The following is a 19,730-nucleotide window of genomic DNA, read 5'->3' on the forward strand; positions in this document are numbered from 1 at the left end:
TCAGGGTGCCGTCGGCCAAACAGTGTCGGCTGGCGACCCCCAGGGGGAGGGCCTTCTCTGTGGGAGCCCCCACCCTGTGGAATGAACTTCCCCCAGAGATCCGGATTATTCCGGATCTCCCCTCCTTCCGCCGTGCCCTCAAGACATGGCTTTTCCATCAAGCGGGATTGGCCTAGGGGGGGGATTGTATAGGGATTTTTATAGGGATTTTATAACTTTTCTAAAAATAACAGGCTTATTTAATATATATTTTAATTGTTTTTAGATATTTATTGTATAGTTCCGTTTTTATTGCCTGTAAGCCGCCCTGAGTCCTTCGGGAGAAGGGCGGGATATAAATTATTTAAGTAAGTAAGTAAGTAAGGTTGGACATGGACATCTGCTGGACACACAGGCTTGGTGAATGAAGGCAAATATATATATCCCTAGATAATGTTGCTGGATCCAATCTGGGTCGGTCACCAGGACCAGAGGACCAATCCAGATTGGGGTCCTGCAGCATAGCCTTGGTCAATGATCAGGAGTTTATACTAGAAACACACATACCTATCAGTGAGATACCAGCCTTCCCCTCAAGATTGTAATCCAGCATTGATGAGACCGCACATAATCCTTTGTTAATCCCTAGTTTTATTAATTACAATATAGAAAGATTTTGCCTCAGCACACACACAAAAAACTTTACAGATTCACAAAAGTAACAGATCAAGAATCTGGAGGAAAGTGGGTAAAATGACTCACAATCTAGATGTTGCATGTACAAGGGATACCCTTCATCCAGATCCCTATCTCTAGCCACTTGTAATATGCTAATAATACTCTTCACCTCAGCTATGCCACTGTTAGCTGCTGTCATTTTTGGTCTATTACTTGATGTGCATTTTTCCCTAGTAGTTGTCTCCATTCTGGTCTGATTTCAAACTGGATTAATTGGTCTTTGCAGTGTCTCAAGTCTGCATTCCTTAGGCTTTGTTTTTCTCAGGTCACTGCCTACATGCCATGCTATTAAACTCAGATCAAGTCTATAAATTTTACAACACAATCATTGCACAGGAAGATCTTTTTCTTCTTTCCAAAAGCTACCAGCTCCAGCCATCGTGACAGTACAAGCATCAGCTATGAACTGCATTGGTCCTGGGGATTGTTTCAGTATCTCCCAATTCTCAGATTACTCTTTTCCACAGTAAGAAAACAGGAACTTGGATTTAATGTGATAGGCCCTTTTCTACAATGGATGGAGGGTATCTGTAGCATGCCCACCCAGAAAAAACATTATTGATTTTTTAAATGTTATTTTGAATTGACTTTGAAGCTCCTATTGCTTTTCAATGCTATAACTGAGTGTTCTATCTGCCGCTCCCACAAAGAATTACTGCAACTTTTTAAAATTCTGTCTAATGACGCAAATGAGTAGAACCACTTCTTATCCATTTAGAGCAGTCTTCACAAGAATGTTCTCTTATCAGTTTTTAGCCCAAAGATTTAAAATGATGGCCTCCAATACGTTGAAAAGCAGCTAGTTCATGTTTTTTTTCAGCAAATACTGTGACATTTAAGAAGCAGTGACAAAAATTATATTTTTAAGTTCTAAGATTATAGGGCAGGCTTCTTAAGTTTTTTCTATTTGTTAAAATATATGTGCAACCTTTTAGTATAACACCTTTCCTTTCCTTTAGCATAACACTTCTATATTTAAACTTTGTTGGTGGTCATTCAATTCCTTTTCATGTCACAACTAGACTACTGTATATTGTTTTACATGGGGCTGTCTCTGGTGACCATTTTAGCAAGTTTAAATGAGGCTGCCTTGCAGTAATGGTCAAGCTTGGATTAATAACGTAGCATTATCACAGGAATTCCACTGATAACAATTAGCTTCTAGGAGCAATTTAAGGTGGCTATCACCCATAAAATCCTATATGGCTTCAGACTTTGTTAGCAGGACTTGCTCCAAATAGAATCTGCCACTTTGGTAAGAATCAATAGGGTGGTCGTATTAGGGTGATAGACAGCCTGGAGAAATTTTCTGTGATGGTCTCCCTCCTCTGTAACAGATTGTCCCTAGAAACAAGGATGACTTCATCTCTGTTAGTATTTTGGAAGATGATTAAGATCTGGCATTTCCAGAGGGCCTTTGGGAATGTAAAGTGAGAAAAGAATTGATATGGATCTTGGGTATGGTTCAGGAGTGGCAGTTAGAATATTTATATAGCTTAATATTTATTTTAAACTTAGCAATAGTGATAGCACTTAGACTTATATACCACTTTATAATACTTTACAGCACTTTCTAAGTGGTTTACAGTGTTAGCATATTGCTCCCAACAATCTGGTTCCTCATTTAACCAACCTCAGAAAGATGGAAGGTTGAGTCAACCTTGAGCCAGTCAGGGTTGAATTCCTGACAGTGGGCAGTTAGCCTGCAATACTACATTCTAACCACTGTGCCACCATGGCTCTTAAACCAGGGGTCCCCAACCCCCAGTCCATGGACCAGTACCGGGCCACGGCATGCCAGCAACCAGACCACACAAGCAAAGCCCCATCCGCGAGATGCAGGCAGCAAACAAAACCACGCACCTGGTCCGCGGAAAAACTCCACGGAACCGGTCCCTGGTGCCCAAAAGGTTGGGGACCTCTGTCTTAAACTGAACTACTACCGGTATATTGGAATAGTGTTAATTGTTTAAAGTATTTGCCATGAACTGTAAACCCGAGTATTAAATATATTAAATTCATAATCTGGAAGTGAATTCCTTATTAGATTTGCAGATAATACAAAACTGGGTTGAATGGTTAAAACTATTAAAAAAAGGAAAATTAAAAATTGTATTGCAAGGTGAGAGATGTGGGTTGTAAATAACAGAATTAAATTTAATCCAGAAAAACATAAAATTCTTCATTGAGGAAAAATATAGATGCATCAATGTACCATGGGGAATTCTTACTATTGCTTATGCATAGGCATGTGTGGAAAGGATCTTGAAACTATAGCTGTTTCTTGAAAAGATCTTAGGATTGTAGCTAATCACAAACTGAATGAGCTAGCTTTATGTTATACACTAGCTGATATAAAAGCAAATGTTAACTTTGCAGTACATCAAGAAAAATAGCTTTTAGTTCACAATATCATATCAGTTCTATTATGTTCTGCACAGACTACCCAATTGGTCAGAGAAATTAGGATTGATCAGGTCTTGGTGGGGGACCTGGAGAAAAGTCAATCAAGGGAAGAAGAGTTCCTCCAGGTTCTTGCACAGTGGTCACACAGAAAGTCAAGATCACCTAACATCCCAGGAAGAAAAACATAGAAAAATGGTCTGAGATAACAGGAGCTACATTGCAAGTGGATGTTAGGAAATAAGTTGAACAGCAGTTCAACAGTGTAACAATTACAGGTAGTACTTATGACCAAAACTGGGATCAGAATTTCTGTTGCTAAGCGGTTGTTAAGTCGTGCCTGATTTTATGATCTTTTTGACACAGTTGTTAAGCTAATCACTTAAGGGAATCATGCAGTCATTGAACAAATCTAGTTTCCCCCATTGATGTTGCTTTTTGGAAGCTGGCTGGGAAGGTCAAAAATGGTGATCACATGACCCAGAATGCTGCAACCTTTGTAAATACAAGCCAGTTGTCAAGTGCCCAAATTTTGATCACATGACTGTGGAGATACTGCAGAAGTTACAAGTGCAAGAACTAGTTGTCACTTTTTTCACTTCTATTGTAACTTCAAACACTCACTAAAATGAATGGTTGTAAGTTGATGACCACTTAAACCAAGGAGAATTATGAACTCCTCTCCTCTGGATGTCTGCTGGGATGCTTTAATGTGGATTCCTGCAGGGAACTTCAATGGCCTTTTATCATTCTAAGAATACTGAATGAGAATCAGCCTGATGATGATAGCAAAGGTTCTGTCTTCTGCAAAAGTATTATTATATATAATTATATATTATCATTTATATTTTTCTTAAAAGTTATTCTTATCAAGGACAGGGTGGATACCAAAGCCAAGTGTGAGTACCAAAGCCAAGTGTAACACTTGGCAAGAGAACCCTTCTGCTCTCCACCAAGACCACTACCCAGAGACCAGGTTAAGCGTGTTGTGTGAACATTTTGTTGTGCTGTTGTGAAGGGTTTTGTTTCAGCAAGCGGGGCGGTGTGATTTTAACTCTTTTCTCGCCAAGGGAAAGGCTGAAAGGCAGAAACTGGGCAGCCGCCAGCGTAGCACCTTTGCCCCAAGACTTTTGGCGGGAGGGGGGTAGCCAGAGCGCGCGCCGCCAAGCAGCCCGGTCACACCGCTCTGCCTCGACGGCGGCGATGATTGACGGCGGCGTCCGTTGGAAAAAAGCCGATCGGCCTCACGCGGGCCTTCCACCGTCCGTTGGACTGAGGGGGGGAGGCTGGCAGAGAAGGCGAACGGGCGCGAGGCGGCCTAGAAGGTCTAGCGGCTTCCCGCAGACCGAGTCACCTCGATGGAGGACCCACTGCTCTCGGCCGCGCCCATTAACCCTAACAACTTCCCCGCCAAGCTGTGGCGCCTTGTCAACAGCCCGCGCTTCCGCTCCATCCGCTGGGACGCCCGGGGCGAGGGACTCCTCATCGACCAGCCCTTGTTCGAAGCCGAGCTCCTGGGCGCCGGCGGCAGCGGAATGGCCGTCGCAGTGGGAGGCGGCCCGGGGGGCGATAGCGCCGGCCCTACCGGCGGCTCTTCAGTGTCTCCATCTTCGTCGTCCACTTCCTCGCCGGAGTTGTTCAAGACAACCAATTTCACTAGTTTCATCCGGCAGCTCAATTTGTACGGCTTCCGCAAAGTGGTGCTAGGCCCGCCGGGAGGCAGCGGGGGATCTTCGTCTGGCGGCGGATCCACCGCAGGCGCCTCAGCCGCCGCCTCGGCCCCCGGCGGCCCCTTGCACCATTTTCACAGCCCGCACTTTCGTCGCGACCGGCCCGATCTGTTGGTGCATCTCAAACGCCTGACTAGCGCGAATAAGGCCAAGCTCGCCGCAGGCCTGGAAGTCACCAGCCGGCCACCCAACCGCTTCCAGCGCCTTCTCAGCACCTCCCTTCACGGTGGCGAGGCCCTCCTCAGCCAGCAACATCAGCACCATCACAATCCCCCGCCGGCACATGCAGGGGCCGTAGCTGCCAAGAACAACGACAACAAGCCCGGTGAGAGAGGAGGGCGTGATTGTCATCACCAGAACTGCACCTTCTTCCTTGTGCAATGAGAATCTTACTAACAATAGCAACAATATCGTAATAGCAATAAAGGTTCGGTATTGGGGACATGACACTGAACACTTGCAGAGTGCACCTTGAGGAACCAGTCTGCCAGAGTTCAGCCTCAGTTCAGTGAGAAAGCATGTTCAGAAGCTCTCCCATTTCATCCTGAGCATCTAAATGTTTATAAGAAAAAAACAATGAAGAGTTACTGCCTTTAGTTTTAGTAGTGAGCTTTCTCTGTGGCCTTATGGCTGTACAGGTAGTCCTTGACTTACAACAGTTCTTTAGGGATCGAAGTTACAACGGCACAGAAAAAAGTGACATGATCATTTTCACACTTATGACCGTTGCAGCAACCCCATGATCACGTGATTTACATCCGGATGGTTGACAACTGGTTCATATTTATGAAGGTTGCAGTGTCCTGGGGTCATGTGATCATTTGCAATCTTCTGACAAGCAAAGTCAATGGGAAATCCAGATCACTTAACCAAGTTACTAATTTAACAACAGCAGTGATTTACTTAACAAATGTAGCAAGAAAAGTTGTGAAATGGGGCAAAACTCACTTAACAAATTTCTCAGCAACATAAATTCTGGGCTCAGTTGTGGTCATAAGTCGAGGATTACCTGTATTTGTATATCATTTTTTACCCTAACTGGACCACTATTTGCTCAACTTAGCATTCTGGGTTTGCATATTAAAGTATGAAACACATAGCCAAGATCCATCCAGTCAAATATGATTGGCTCTTCAGTATCTCGTAAGAATAAACTTATAACTCACTGGCTTTGTTCACAAAACACACTTAACCAGATCAATTAACGTTCTAGTGGTTGTGTTTGCACAATATATTAAGCTTGATTGCTACTAGTTTCCGTTAGCTTTTATGTGGCCTAGTATGTTATTCAAAGCCACACTGATTAGTCAATTGTTCAATGTATTATATGAATCAGAAAATGACTTTTCTGTAACCAAGTTAAGTATTGTGTGAATAAAGCCATGTGGTCAGTAACAAGCAGCATGAATCACCCAAGGGTCCTGGTTCAAATCTTTGGTTATCCAATGTCAATTCAAAATCCATACATTTCTATGTTGAAGTCTGGTGCTTAATAATAATAATAATAATAATAATAATAATAATAATGTTGGAAGGGATCTTGGAGGTCATCTAGTCCAACCCCCTGCTCGGGCAGGAAACCCTATACCATTTTGGACAAATGGCTGTCCAGTCTCTTCTTTAAAACTTCCAGTGTTGGAGCATTTACCACTTCTGGAGGCAGGTTGTTCCACTGGTTAATTGTTCTAACTGTCAGGAAGTTTCTCCTTAGTTCTAGGTTGCTTCTCTCCTTGATTAGTTTAGTCTGCCATGCATATTCTATACAGGTAGGCCTCAAATTACAACAGTTTGTTTAGTGACCATTTGAAGTTACAACTGCACTGAAAATAGTGACATGACCATTTTTCATACTTATGACCAGTAGTGGGATTCAAATATGTGAACAACCGGTCTGGAAGTCCATTCTGGGCCTGGGCAACAAAAAATTAGTTACCGGTTCTGCTGAAGTGGTGCGAACCGGCTGAATCCCACCACTGCTTATGACCATTGCAGCATTGCCCTGGTCACATGACTTCCATTCAGATGCTTGACAACTGACTCCTATTTATGACCGTTACAGTATCCCGGAATCATGTAATCCCCTTTTGTGACAACCTGACAAGCAAAGTCAATGAGGAAACCAGATTCACTTAACATCCATGTTACTAATTTAACAACTGCAGTGATTCACTTAACAAATGTGGCAAGAAAAGTCATAAAATGGAGAAAAACTCACTTTAAAAAATTCTCACTTAGCAACATAAATTTTGGGCTCAATTGTGGTCGTAAGTTGAGGACTACCTGTATTCTTTAAGTAGTTAGAAACCTGTGGATATAAGATTTTTACCAACAGAATTTCCACTCCAATTTACTAGGTAAGGTTTTAAAGTAGATCTCATTGAAGTTAACAAAATTCTTTTGGAAATAAATGTTTGCAGAACAGGAACATTTCTTTAATGTTAAAGATATCCCCAGATAAATCCTTGTAATACGAAACAACACTTTCTATAACAAAATCTCACACAAGTTTCAATAACTACCTATTGCATCCTATTGAAAGACAAGGAAAATCCATTCTGAATCCACTCTGCTTGAAAAAATGTTACAGCTAAATGTTAAGCCTAAAATGTTGTTTTTTAACAATTATCTCTTATTCTGCAGATTTGAGTTGTGCAGTGCCTTTCAAGGCTGATAGATTCAATGAGCAACAGGATTCACCTATTCATTTAGATATTGCACCTGCTCTATGACAAATTATTCAGAATAATCATCCCCACTTGGAACTACTCTGCCAAATCTTTATATAAACTGACCAGTTGTTGAGTTTACATCATGAAAAATCATAAAATATGTTTGAGTTTAGCATGTTTGTGAATCCAGCCAATTCTTTTTATAAATTTATAATTTATAAATTAAACATGATTTAATTACAGAATTTCCTTTCTTCAAATGATGCTGGGAATTAGTTTTTTAAAAAAAATCTGAAAAAAATGCAAAGGTTTAGCAGGCTGGTTTGGAACAAGAGATATGCTTTATGCATGTTCTATCTGCTCCATCTTTTGTTAGAGTATGCTTGTAGTGATTCCTTCTTTGCAATTTTTCAATATTTATTTTAAATAATTGGTGCTGTATGCATTTCATACTACCACCATTTTGTTAATTAATGCAGCTCTTTTTTCAAGTCTCCAGTAATATATGCAGAAACAGGAGCATATCACTGATAAATGAGCATCAAATTTACTAGTTGCTATGGCTATAAAAATAAAAGTAAAGATTTCCCCATTCAGTAATGTCCAACTCTAGCTGGTGGTGCTCATCCGTTTCTTAGCTGAGGGAGCCAGCATTATCAGAAAACATATTCCATGTCATATGACCAGCATGACTATATGCCAAGGCACATGGAATGCTGTTACCTTCCCACTGCCTATTTATCTACTTGCATTTGCAAGCTTTCAAACTGCTAGATAGACAGGAGCTGAAGCAAGTAAAGAGAGCTCACCCCACCATGTGGCCCTTGGGTCTCAAACCTGGGCTGTCAGCTTCCCAGCTGACAAGCTCAGTATCTTTAACCGCTGAGCCAATGTGCCCCCTTTTGTTATGGCTATAGAAACATTAAATAATACTTGTCAGTCATAGGATCAGGATGAAAATAGATTAAATTATTCATCAAGATCAATCGGAGATTACTAACAGGTGAATAAAATTGAAATAAAAAGAACAGGAGGGAGAGCACTGGAGCAGTCATTCCACAGTATTCTCTCCATTTTATTAGGGTATATTATTTTTCATTTAGAGCCATTATCACAGAGAAAAAAAGGTAGAAATCTCACAAACAGCTAAAAGAAGTACATAGGTGGTCATTATAAGCAACTTAGAAGAACTATAAATTCTCATTTTTCACTGCATCCATTATTAGAATCATTTCATGTAAAGTAATATTGCTACACAAATATCATACCCATGTAGGAAAAGCCCATATATATCACAAGAAGTAACAAATACATATGTACCAGTTTTATTGTGTGAAATCAGAGGAGTACAACAAACATACGTGTGAAAATTATTTACACATTTTTCTTTCCTACTTCAGTGCAGGTTACCAGTGCATGCCTGGAAAGAAAAGACCAATATGATGCCACTTTCCTACTTTTTTTGTAGTTGTACTTGTCTTCTTGTTTGGTAGAAATTTTGACAGATTTTTTTCCCTCCTGTTGTTTATACCTTTTTACATTTCCTCAATGAAACTCAAGAAGGCTCACAATATTTTAAAAAGCCTTGGTGGTGCAATGCTTAGAATGCAGTATTACACACTGCCCTCAGCCTGGAGTTCGATCAGGATGAACCCGAGGTTGAGTCAGCCTTCTGGGGTCAGTAAAATGAAGACCCAGATTGTTGGGGACAATATACTGACACTATAAATAGCTCAGAGAGTGCTGTAAAGTATTATGGAATGGTATATAAGTCTGAGTGTTACTGCTATTACCATTGACAAAATACAGCAATAGCACTTAGACTTATATAATGCTTCACAGTGCTTTACAGCCCTGGCTAAGTAGTTTACAGAGTCAGCACAATCTGGGTCCTCATTTTACCAACCTTGGAAGGATGGAAGGCTGAGTCAACCTTGAACAACTCAGAATCAAACTCCTGAGCAGTGAGTTAGCCTGTAGTATTGCATTCTAACCACTGTGCCACCAATTGTAAAATAATAAATGAGGATTTGATAAAACAGCAAAAACACAGGCTATGTTTATAGGTAATCATTTAAATAATTTAACTGAACAGCACCTAGCAAATTAAAGCAATGAGAGAATAGTAACTCTTAGAATATTTGAACTATCCAATGTAAGTCTAAAATAATGATTATGACAAATTTAATTTGGGAGGAAAAAGATACTGCTACTGAAAAAGCTTTCTTTCCAGACGAGACTACTATTGAGAGTATATTAACACAGGACTTCTGTTGAAAATTTCCTCAGGCTGTTGAACAGCAGAAGGTAGTCTTTCAGATATTCTGGTCCAAAATATTTTAAAGGATATTACTCGTTTTCTATACTTGGTCCAGAATAAATGAGAAGCCAGTGCATTTTTTTAAAAAAAAGAATCACATACTTTCAATAGGTGACAATTCCTTAACTGCCTATTCTGGGTCAATTGTAGTTTCTCAATACTTTAAAGATAGCTTTATATAGAATATATTGCAGTAACACATAAGCATAATATTCCTAAGGTATGTGTTGTTTGATAGAGGTGTGATCGTCAAAAATAGGTGTAGATGCACCAACCCACAGTAATACGTCTAATTAGACTACTGCATTATTTATTTATAAAAATTATATAGTTATCAATCTCACTGAAAGCAACTATGGGCAGCACACAACAGATAGCAACAGATATAAAAATATGAAACTCATATTTAAAAGTAAATGTTCTTCACAACTTGAAAATGAAGAACCCTTTCATAATTTATTTGTAGACGGTTATTGAGGCCTTTGTCTAATTGCCATAACTTATTTTCAGAGTTATGGCAAGTAGCAAACAGAGAAAAAGTCTTCATTTTGTGAAATAATCTGATGCTCTATTTTTTAGGTATATTTTTTTTACCCCAGATTATTTCTTAGCGGTTCAATTAGTAGTTTTTATTTTAATTGTATATTATTACTATTAATTATTATTAAAAAGGGCTCTATCCTAGTTGATTCTGAAATGGATACTCCTAGTATCAAATTAAACACATCGATCAAGGGGTGGTAACAAATCAGTATTTTGGTCCAAGTTATGTTAACACTCTAGGCTCTTCCTAATCCTATGGTAATGTCCTAGGAATGATTTGATATCCAAAGCAAGGCTAATGCTCACTTAAGAAATCCTATTCAGAATCATATACATATGCCAACTGATGCAAATTAACAGTTTTCTAATTCTAACTAGGAAGTTACTTCTTTGAGTATTGTTTGCTATATTATTTGATTAAAACTAATCTAGGCAAATATGCTTAGCAGTGATAATACAATATTAAAGACTTAGTGGCTTCTGATATATGTTTAATAATATATCAAATTTCTCATTTTCCTCTCCATCTTCAGCACCATTGACTTTAGAGCAGGTTCATCGATCTTTTCGGCGAGACAGTTTATCTCCTTATTCCTATCTGTCGCCATCATCTCACAGCCAAAATGCTTTTCCACTGAAAGGTTCCGATCGGACTCCTTTTCCTCCCAGAACATGGCAGAACTCCCTTGGATTGCTCCCAGGTCAGGTGGAGACATCAACTTTTTCAGACAAAGGTGTTCCATTTCCTGTGCTACAGAGGTTCCCAACAGAAGTAACTTACACTCTGCAGCCCAGCTCTACATCTGTACACATTCAACAAGGGCCTCAGACAATGGCCACATCTTCCCAGAAATATACCAGTTATGCAGCTTCAGCACCATACTCTCAAGCTTACTATCCAACAGGTAGCATATTCCAATATTAGTTTATTTCATTAAAAATGTAAAAGCATATTTTACAGGTCTAGTGTTTTAACAGCAGCAACAATCTCTAGCAAGCCTCCCATCCAACCATAAAACTATTAAAATATCTGATGTATAAAAATACAGATGCAAATTTGTATTAATGTATAGCATGTAGATTGTCTCAATGTAGGACTTGTGATATAGTATCCCTGATAATATAGAAATACCATTGCAAATCTGCCTGTTGTTTAGACAAAAAGAGCCCTGGGGCTTCTATGTCCTGCTACATATGGTATTACAGCTAATTTTTGTGACCACTGGTGTGCCACCTGCAGCTAATGGAAGGAAATAGTAATAGTCCAACAATTTACAGTTTTTCTTATCTCTGCAATAGTAATCATCTGTCTCAAAGCAAGATCTATCATCTAAAATACTGATGGCAGCTACCTATAATTCTTTTAGCTGGAAATGTAAGAAAAATAACATAGCCTGGAATTTATAAGTTAATTTGTACTTAAATTTATAGTTTAGAATTGTATTTACTATGGAATCACACAGCTACTTCTTAAATACTTGATATTTGATGTGATCTACCCCAAAAATCTATACTCAATTATTTTCAATAATGTCAGAAAATGGCAGTGTATTGATTTGTAACTTAAATCTAAAAGCTACTTCATATGTATTCAGAGTCTACATCACACACTTTGATCATGAAGTACTTACAATATATCTATTTTTAAAACTTCAAATATCTTGGAAACTTGCTGTGCAGATCCATAAACTATGCAGTGTTTCTTGTATATGTCATCATACAAAGGAATACATTTAATTAATGTTTACATTGCACCCACTGAAGTTTTAGCAGGGACTTATGGCTCTTTCATATTAGCTTTTGCTATTCATATTAGTTAAAACAGCCCTGGGATTTTGCCTTAACACAACAAGCAAACAAAATGTTCAGACAGACTGTTCTATTTTAAACATCAGTGCTGTCAAAGCTGTGCTCTTCTACAGAGGTCATAAACAGATACTTGGTTAAAAATGACTTCTGAGCAGTAGGATTATAAGTCTCTGAGGGGAAAGTGTTTAATGTCAAAGAATAAAGAAGATTCATTCAACACAATAATTTTTCTGAATGATAATCTGATAATTTACATTTGAAACATATTTTAAAAGTTGTTCTTAACTGGTTCTATAAATTAGTTGCACATAGTATCCAGTGAGTTTGAATATTATCACTAAATGCTAATCCTTTCTTTCCCTTATGCAATACAAGTAGTCTTTGACTTATGATCACAATTGAGCTCAAAATTTCCATTGCTAAGCAAAACAGTTGTTAATTGAGTTTTGCCCCATTTTATGACCTTTCTTGCCACAGTTGTTAGGTGAATCACTGTAGTTATTAAGTTAGTAACACGGTTGTTAAATGAATCTGGCTTCCCCATTGACTTTGCTTATCAGAGGGTCATAAAAGGTGATCACATGACCCCAGTACACTGCAACCATCAAAAATACGAACCAGTTGCCAAGCATCTGAAGTTTGATCACATGACCATGGGGACGCTACAATGGTAATAAGTAGGAAAAGCAGTTATAAATCACTTTTTTCAATGCTGTTGTACATTCGAATGGTCACTAAATGAATGGTTGTAAGTTGAGGACTACCTGTATTGCCTTCATAAATTCCACAATACTCCTTGGCAATGCTCTGCCTTTAAAAGTTTACGAAAAAAAATTATCATTGAGTGATAACTAGCTAACTTTCTATATAAACTGGGCTAAGTAATTGTGAAAGAAACCTGCACATATTTCTGTTTTCATGGACTCAAAATTGCTTTATATGAGACACATTATCCAATGGTGGACTCTTAAGACAAGGTGATCTAGAAGGCACAATTCCTTACAAAACTGTGTTTGGCAATCCAACTCTGAACCTAGCTATTCACAAATCTTGGATTAATAAAGAATTTCCCTAGAGTCTTTTTCCACATTTCTTGTGCTTGGGCTGGTCTATATCAACACACACTATGGTTCTCAAGGCATGCTGTTGATTTGGGAGAGGGAACGTATTAGTAGATTTTACCAGTTTTCCTATTATACATAGAATCCTTTCAAACAATGTGTTTAATGCATGTAAATCATTTACTTAGGGGAAGGGAATGGATTAGTCCTTAGATCATGTCTGCTTTTTATATAGGTCTGTGGCATATCTCTGCTGATCCTATAGCATAATCCACTTTTAGATTACACTTAAGAAAACTATAATAGTATTTAAATGCAATTAAGAAAATCATTTTAATTAACTGGGAATATTATTTCTGCCTTTTAATTTTTTCTTTTTTTCTTTCTAGCTGTATTACAATGTTGTTCTCCACCTACCCACATGGATCCCCTAAGTGGTTGTGGTAGTCCTGCAGCCTCAATCTATACACACTGCAGCTATTTTCAGGTGAATTGGCTAGGTTCCAATGACCTATTTGATGCATGTCCAATGCAATATATTGTATGCTTTTCTGAAACCTGATCTTGATGGCATGTCATATCATAGTGAAGCTTTGAAAATTCACTTTGTTTTTTTAGTAGTTAGTTTATGGCATTAAGATTAAAAAGATAAATTTAAGAAACATCAGATTTATTCCCCCTTGGTCACAGGTTTATTATATCTGTGGTTGAACACAAGTAAAATTGTTCACACAATACTTTGTTCCAAGATTTCTGAAGAATAATGTCAGAAAGCCCAGTTTAAATTCAATCTCTGCTGTAATATTGTTATATTAAATTCAAATGATATTTATTTAGTTAGTTGCTTATTTACTTATAGCTTTTTCTTTTAGCAATAAGTCACAAGGACACCAGAATTAAAATTTGTTAATGAAGACTTCAGATTCTTTGTATTATTTTCAAAAGTAACTGTATTATAGACAGCATATCCTAAAGATAGATGTATTATGGGTTATATAGTCTTATTTTACTCAGCAGTGCTAAAATGTACAAATAATTGTGTTTAACCAGAATCCACCAATGCAATCTTCATATCCAGTTGAATTTTTGCCTTCTAATTGGTCCTGCAACACCTCTGATGAAAACAAGAAGACAGAAGTCAATCTAGAAGCCGTCTTCCAGATTGTTGATGAAATGCATTCATCCCCAAAGCTGGAAATGGTAAAAGTAGAACCAGTGGAGAACCAATGTCCAACTTCACAATCAAATCGAAACCAGCAATTAATAGTTAATTCAGGGAATAGTGATACAGCTTCTTCAGGTCAAACCAGCCACTTAGAACCTCTAACACCTGTAGGCTCAGATATCACATCCTTTGTTGTAGAGTCTGAACAAGCTATAGCTTGCTCCTTGCCACAGTCTCCAGAGTTTATTTATGCTATTCATACCACAGAACCTGTGGAGAATACCACAACTCAAATAGTGCAGCAGCCTACAGTCACACCACAAACATCAGCAAAGGTCAAAGAACTGAACCAGTCTTCTGCAGTGTCTTCCATGGTATTTGTTCAAGAGGAACTTCCATTCAGTCAGACACAGGTAAGAGCAATGTAAAAACTATGATATATTCTGGACTGATAATCTCATCTCCACGTTCTTCCATAGTAAGCAAATATTTAAATTAGAATTAAAATAATATATTTCATGGCATCATCAAATCATTGATGTTCAAAATTATAAATACAAATATTGCTTAATGTGCATAATTAACACAACTGAATAGTATATTCACTATTAAAAGTTTTGTTAAGCAAATTCAGCTGTGTTCATATACCATACTAGACAGGTCAGTTAAAAACTAGCAGCTGTGTTTACACAATTTTCTAAGGTTAATATTTCATTAATATTAACTTTGCTTAGCTTTTTTTGTCACTCAGCATGTTGTGTGAACCCAGCCAGTTTCATTAGTTATTGTTGACTGAATTGTGTAAACTCAGAAAATGGGCTAATTTAAAAAGCAGCTTAAGTTTACTGCAAGATTGCAGTCATAATATTAAGATTATTGTCATGATCATAGGTCAAATTGTAACTAAGGAACTCTGAACTCAAATCCTCAACCAACCATGAAAGTTTTACTTGACTGCCTTAGACCAGTCACCCCTCCCTGGGTATAAAGTTGCATTAAACTATGGTTTGTTTAATTTGGTTCATAAAGCATTCTAAACTATATTCATTAACTCCTTACCAATTGTGAGGGTTCAGTTCTTGGAAAGCCCCTCCAATTAGTTAATTTGAGATGATAGATTTAATATTTTATGGGGCAAGTAGGGTTAGGTAAACTTAAGTCATGAACTAGTCATGATTCAAGGCATTAATGACAGAGAATAGTGAAGAATATGGTGTTCTGAAAATAATTGTGTTTCTGAAATATTTTTACCATTATTGCTGTGATGATGTCTATTTGGATGACACTGATAATTAGGATGATGGGGCCAATTTTAAGGGTAAAGTTTAATTGTTCTTTGAAAGATAATCTTTTCTACAATAGCCCATACATTCTGTTGGTGGTTCTGAATATGCTCTTGCACATGTAGCCTTTTTAAAGAAATCTTGGATAATAGGCTTCCCACTTTTCCTTCTTAAGTCTTTGTTATGGCATTATGTGTGGGAAAACAACATAGGCCATCCTGGGACCCTGGAATAGTAATGAAATAAATATGATGTTGTGGAGAAAGGGCTTCAAGGACTTGTGCCACTGTTATCTGAATTTTTTTAAATAAATGTATTATTTATTTGTGTGTTTTACTTCTTTATAAGGAGGATCCTAATATAAAGTGTGAGACAAATACATCAGAGACTGTTGCGTCCTCAGAACAAATTGGTTTCCTCATTTCAGAGGTGGGTCCTCTCAGCAAATGTGCCAAAGATTCAGTTTCATCCGTCCAAACCAAATGCAGAGAAAGAAGGAGCAGTTCACAGAAGGGCAAATCCCCTGGTAAGAATGGTAGGCTTTCGGTGTCTTCTCATATAAATTTATTTACATTAAAATACTTAATGCTTTCCTTTTCCTCAATTTTTAGAGGAATTTTGTTTCTGCTAGTTCCTCAGACACCAGCATTAAGGATAATTAACCTAAATTATACTTATCTTTTGTACAAAGATTGAAATATTAGTATGGGACATGTTAAAAACCCCAATTACTAATGCACTATTGCAGGGCTTTTCAACCAGTGGTACGGGTACCACCTGTGGTACATTGGCACCTGGCAGGTGGTACGCGACCATCCTAGAAAAGTGGTAGCGGGGGAGGGGAATGAGCTGAATCGGTGGCAGCACAGCACAAGCCTGAGCGAGAGATGGCTGGAGCTGCAGGGCTGTCAGGGCTCAGCGGAAGCACCAGGATCAATGCTTCTTCGGGGCTGTCAGCGCTCAGCGGAAGCGCCAGGATCGGTGCCAGGCTCCAGCTGGAGCTCGGCGCTGATCCTGGCGCTTCTGATGAGCCCAGAAGAAGCACCAATCAGCTGGAATGTTGCAGCATCTCCAGGGTCTTGTGATTTACATTCAGATGCTTGGCAACTGATTCATATTTATGACGGTCACAGTGTCCCCGGGTCATGTGAAGTGACCAAAACCTGCTGCAACCACCCAGCAGATGGGGGGAATAAAAACCAAACACCTCCCACCCTACCCCCACTGCCAATCTTCAACATAAATGCTCACAACAATGAAAACCTCGGACAGGAGGAAGAGCGCCACCGGGCGGGCAGGCAGGTGTCTTGCTCGGCTGTGGCTTGGGGAGCACTTTTTTCAGTGCCGCTGTAACTTTGAACAGTCACTAAGCGAACTGTTGTAAGTCGAGGACTACCTGTACTTCATCACTTTTTTCCTTTTTTGGGGGGGGGTGTCATCAAGTTTTTGACACCTTGCTAGGCAACTGGTGGTACTCGGATATTGCCATATCCTAAGAGTGGTACAGTGGGTGAAAAGGTTGAAAAGCCCTGCACTATTGATCATTCCTCATAATAAACACTGAACAGCCTTCATGCGGTTCTGTGCATGAAGAGATATGCAGCAAAATTTTATATATATTTTAGTTAGTCCTGCCTATGTTTTGAAGACTTACGTGTAGGATTTTAACTGAAGGGGAATTTGAGTATTAGAATGGAGGGATAACAAAATGTATAATCTGTTGAACTTTGTCTGATTTCTTGACCTTACAGTCAAAATATACCGTAGTCAAAGAGCTGAAAATGATTTTGAGTGTCATTTATGCCTGCTCAGTTCAGATTTGCAGGACAGAATGGAACTTCATATCTTACATATCGCTAGCAAAAAAACACACAAAAAACTAACAACTCCCAATATAGGATGTTTAAATGTTAAACACCTCTTATCACTAAGTTTGAACTGCTATGCCAAAACCATCTTTTCTGCAATATGTCTTGGTTGTAATTGCAATGATTATGGTTTAGGGCTTGTGTGAAGCATTTTGGAATGTTTTAAAATCAAGATCTTTGGTAGAAAGCCCCATCCTTACCTTACATGCCATAGGTTTTATTCTTGGCATTTTCTTTTCTAATCACCATAGTAATTGCATCTCCAAGAGTTTGTTTTGCTGAGGAAATTTTGGTACTTGGACATAATCATCTACGAAGTGGGAGTACAATTGACAAAATATTGTTGTCACATCACCATGCAAACTCTGTTCTTATGTACTTGCACACTGTAGTGATATCAGTATGAAAGGATGGAGCTTACATCATGACATCACAATGTATGTTCCATCATTTTGGCATCGTGATGGTTGTGACTTTAATAATTTCTTCCCTGATTGCACTTTCTTTTGTCCAGGAATTACATTTCTCTTTGGAGACATGAATTCTTTGGCTTTTGAAGTCTTGTTTCAGGAGTGTAAAAATTGTGAGAGCAACCTTCCTTGTTCTGATGAATATTTGGAAATGGGTTGACAACATTATAGTGCTTGCTAACCAGTTGTCTCTTCTTGAAATACATAGTATGCTGTGATTTGTTTATTGTCTGCTTGGACTGCACTTACATGCATATTAAATAAAAATAGTAATACTATTATTTCTGCAAGTTCAATCTGTTATGTTTCTGCTTTATTTGCTGCCTTTCTGAGAAGGATGTCTGCTTGACGTAAGCAACAGTCTAATTTCAATTCACTACCTTTATTTGGTGTTACAGGTAACATACTAAAGCCAATGCAGATGTGATCTTTAGCAGTGGCTGTATTCCCTTGTATCTTGATGTTATATACCCATCCCATATTCTGTAATTATAATTATTAACTATTTACCTATATACATAATACAAAGAGACAATACAAATATATATCTGCAGCTATGGATTTGTAAGTGGCCATCTGTGCATTGACTTCTATCAATTTATCTGTTCAATGTAGCAAAGAAAGAAAATGCCTAATTTTTCACTGAAACTCTGTTCTGCCACAGCTGCTGGGGAACTCTAGCTGGCAAATATGGGCCTGGAACCCCATTAGTTAAGGCAGACAGGGGTACATCTTCTATCTCTTAAGATGTACTTTACATCTTAAGAACCAAACTACAGAATAAATATTGGATTGCCATTTGTGTTCTTCCTAGATCTACATTTGCTAGTGGATGTGGCTTGCAAGCAAGAGCATTTTCCAAAGGAAGAAGAATTAAGGGAGTGAGAAGTTGGTGGAAAGTATGTACAAATGCAGAGCAGTAGCCAGCTGGGGAAGAGCAGTGGCTTTCATTCCAGGAGTATTTTGGGGACTGTTATGACAAATAAAACTCTCTTCCATTGCTCATTTTTGTTACACTTGTAAATAATCCCACCACTGTTTTTAATACACCCCTTTAATAGATTTAAATTATTTTTTAACCTGTTTCATCTAATTAATAAACTTATTTGTCCAAATTTGTTAAAAGTGAAAAAGCTGTATTTCAAACAGCTGCCACAAATGTCCCCATAGGATTGTTCAAATTTCATTTCAAGACTGTTTATCTCATTTTCTAGTTAATTACACAACAGATTTTTTTCTTTCTTCATTTGTTCCATCCATAATAGCTGCTGGATATTTTATGTTAATGGTACATTCTTGTGTTTTAATAATTTCCTCATTCTAGGCCAATATAAAACAAATGTTAAGGCTTATGTTGTTTTATTGCTTAGCTTAAATGTCTTTGCAAGCTATTTAACTTGTTCAATATGATTATATTTATTGACAATAGATTTTAAAAAGTAATGACTTTGTACTCGAATGTATTTATGTTGTAATTAGAATGCATGCAAATGATGTAGCATGACGAGAATGTGTTTTAAAACTATTTTGATTTCCCAGAACTCTGAAAAATGCATAAGGATATACTTCCCAAAAAACTCAGATCAGAAAGATCTTTTATTCCAGTTGACTTTCTGCAATTCCTAGATTTCCTATATCTATTATCTCTCAATGAAAGGCAGGATGAACCAAAGTCAACCACACAAACTCAGC

General features: G+C 38.1%; 1 protein-coding gene across 1 annotated transcript; it reads left to right on the top strand.

The window, feature by feature from the left end:
* The first annotated feature begins 4,478 nt into the window (after window positions 1-4,478).
* On the top strand, window positions 4,479-18,923 carry HSF5 (heat shock transcription factor 5). Its single transcript, XM_015817195.1, has 6 exons — window positions 4,479-5,175; window positions 10,916-11,287; window positions 13,642-13,739; window positions 14,303-14,830; window positions 16,049-16,226; window positions 18,853-18,923. Exons 1-6 carry the CDS (start codon window positions 4,479-4,481, stop codon window positions 18,921-18,923), a joined length of 1,944 nt encoding a protein of 647 aa, XP_015672681.1.
* Window positions 18,924-19,730: the final 807 nt, after the last annotated feature.

The sequence above is a fragment of the Protobothrops mucrosquamatus genome, unplaced genomic scaffold, assembly GCF_001527695.2.
Source record: "Protobothrops mucrosquamatus isolate PMUCROS unplaced genomic scaffold, P.Mucros_1.0 scaffold562, whole genome shotgun sequence".
NCBI classification, from domain to species: Eukaryota; Metazoa; Chordata; class Lepidosauria; order Squamata; family Viperidae; genus Protobothrops; species Protobothrops mucrosquamatus.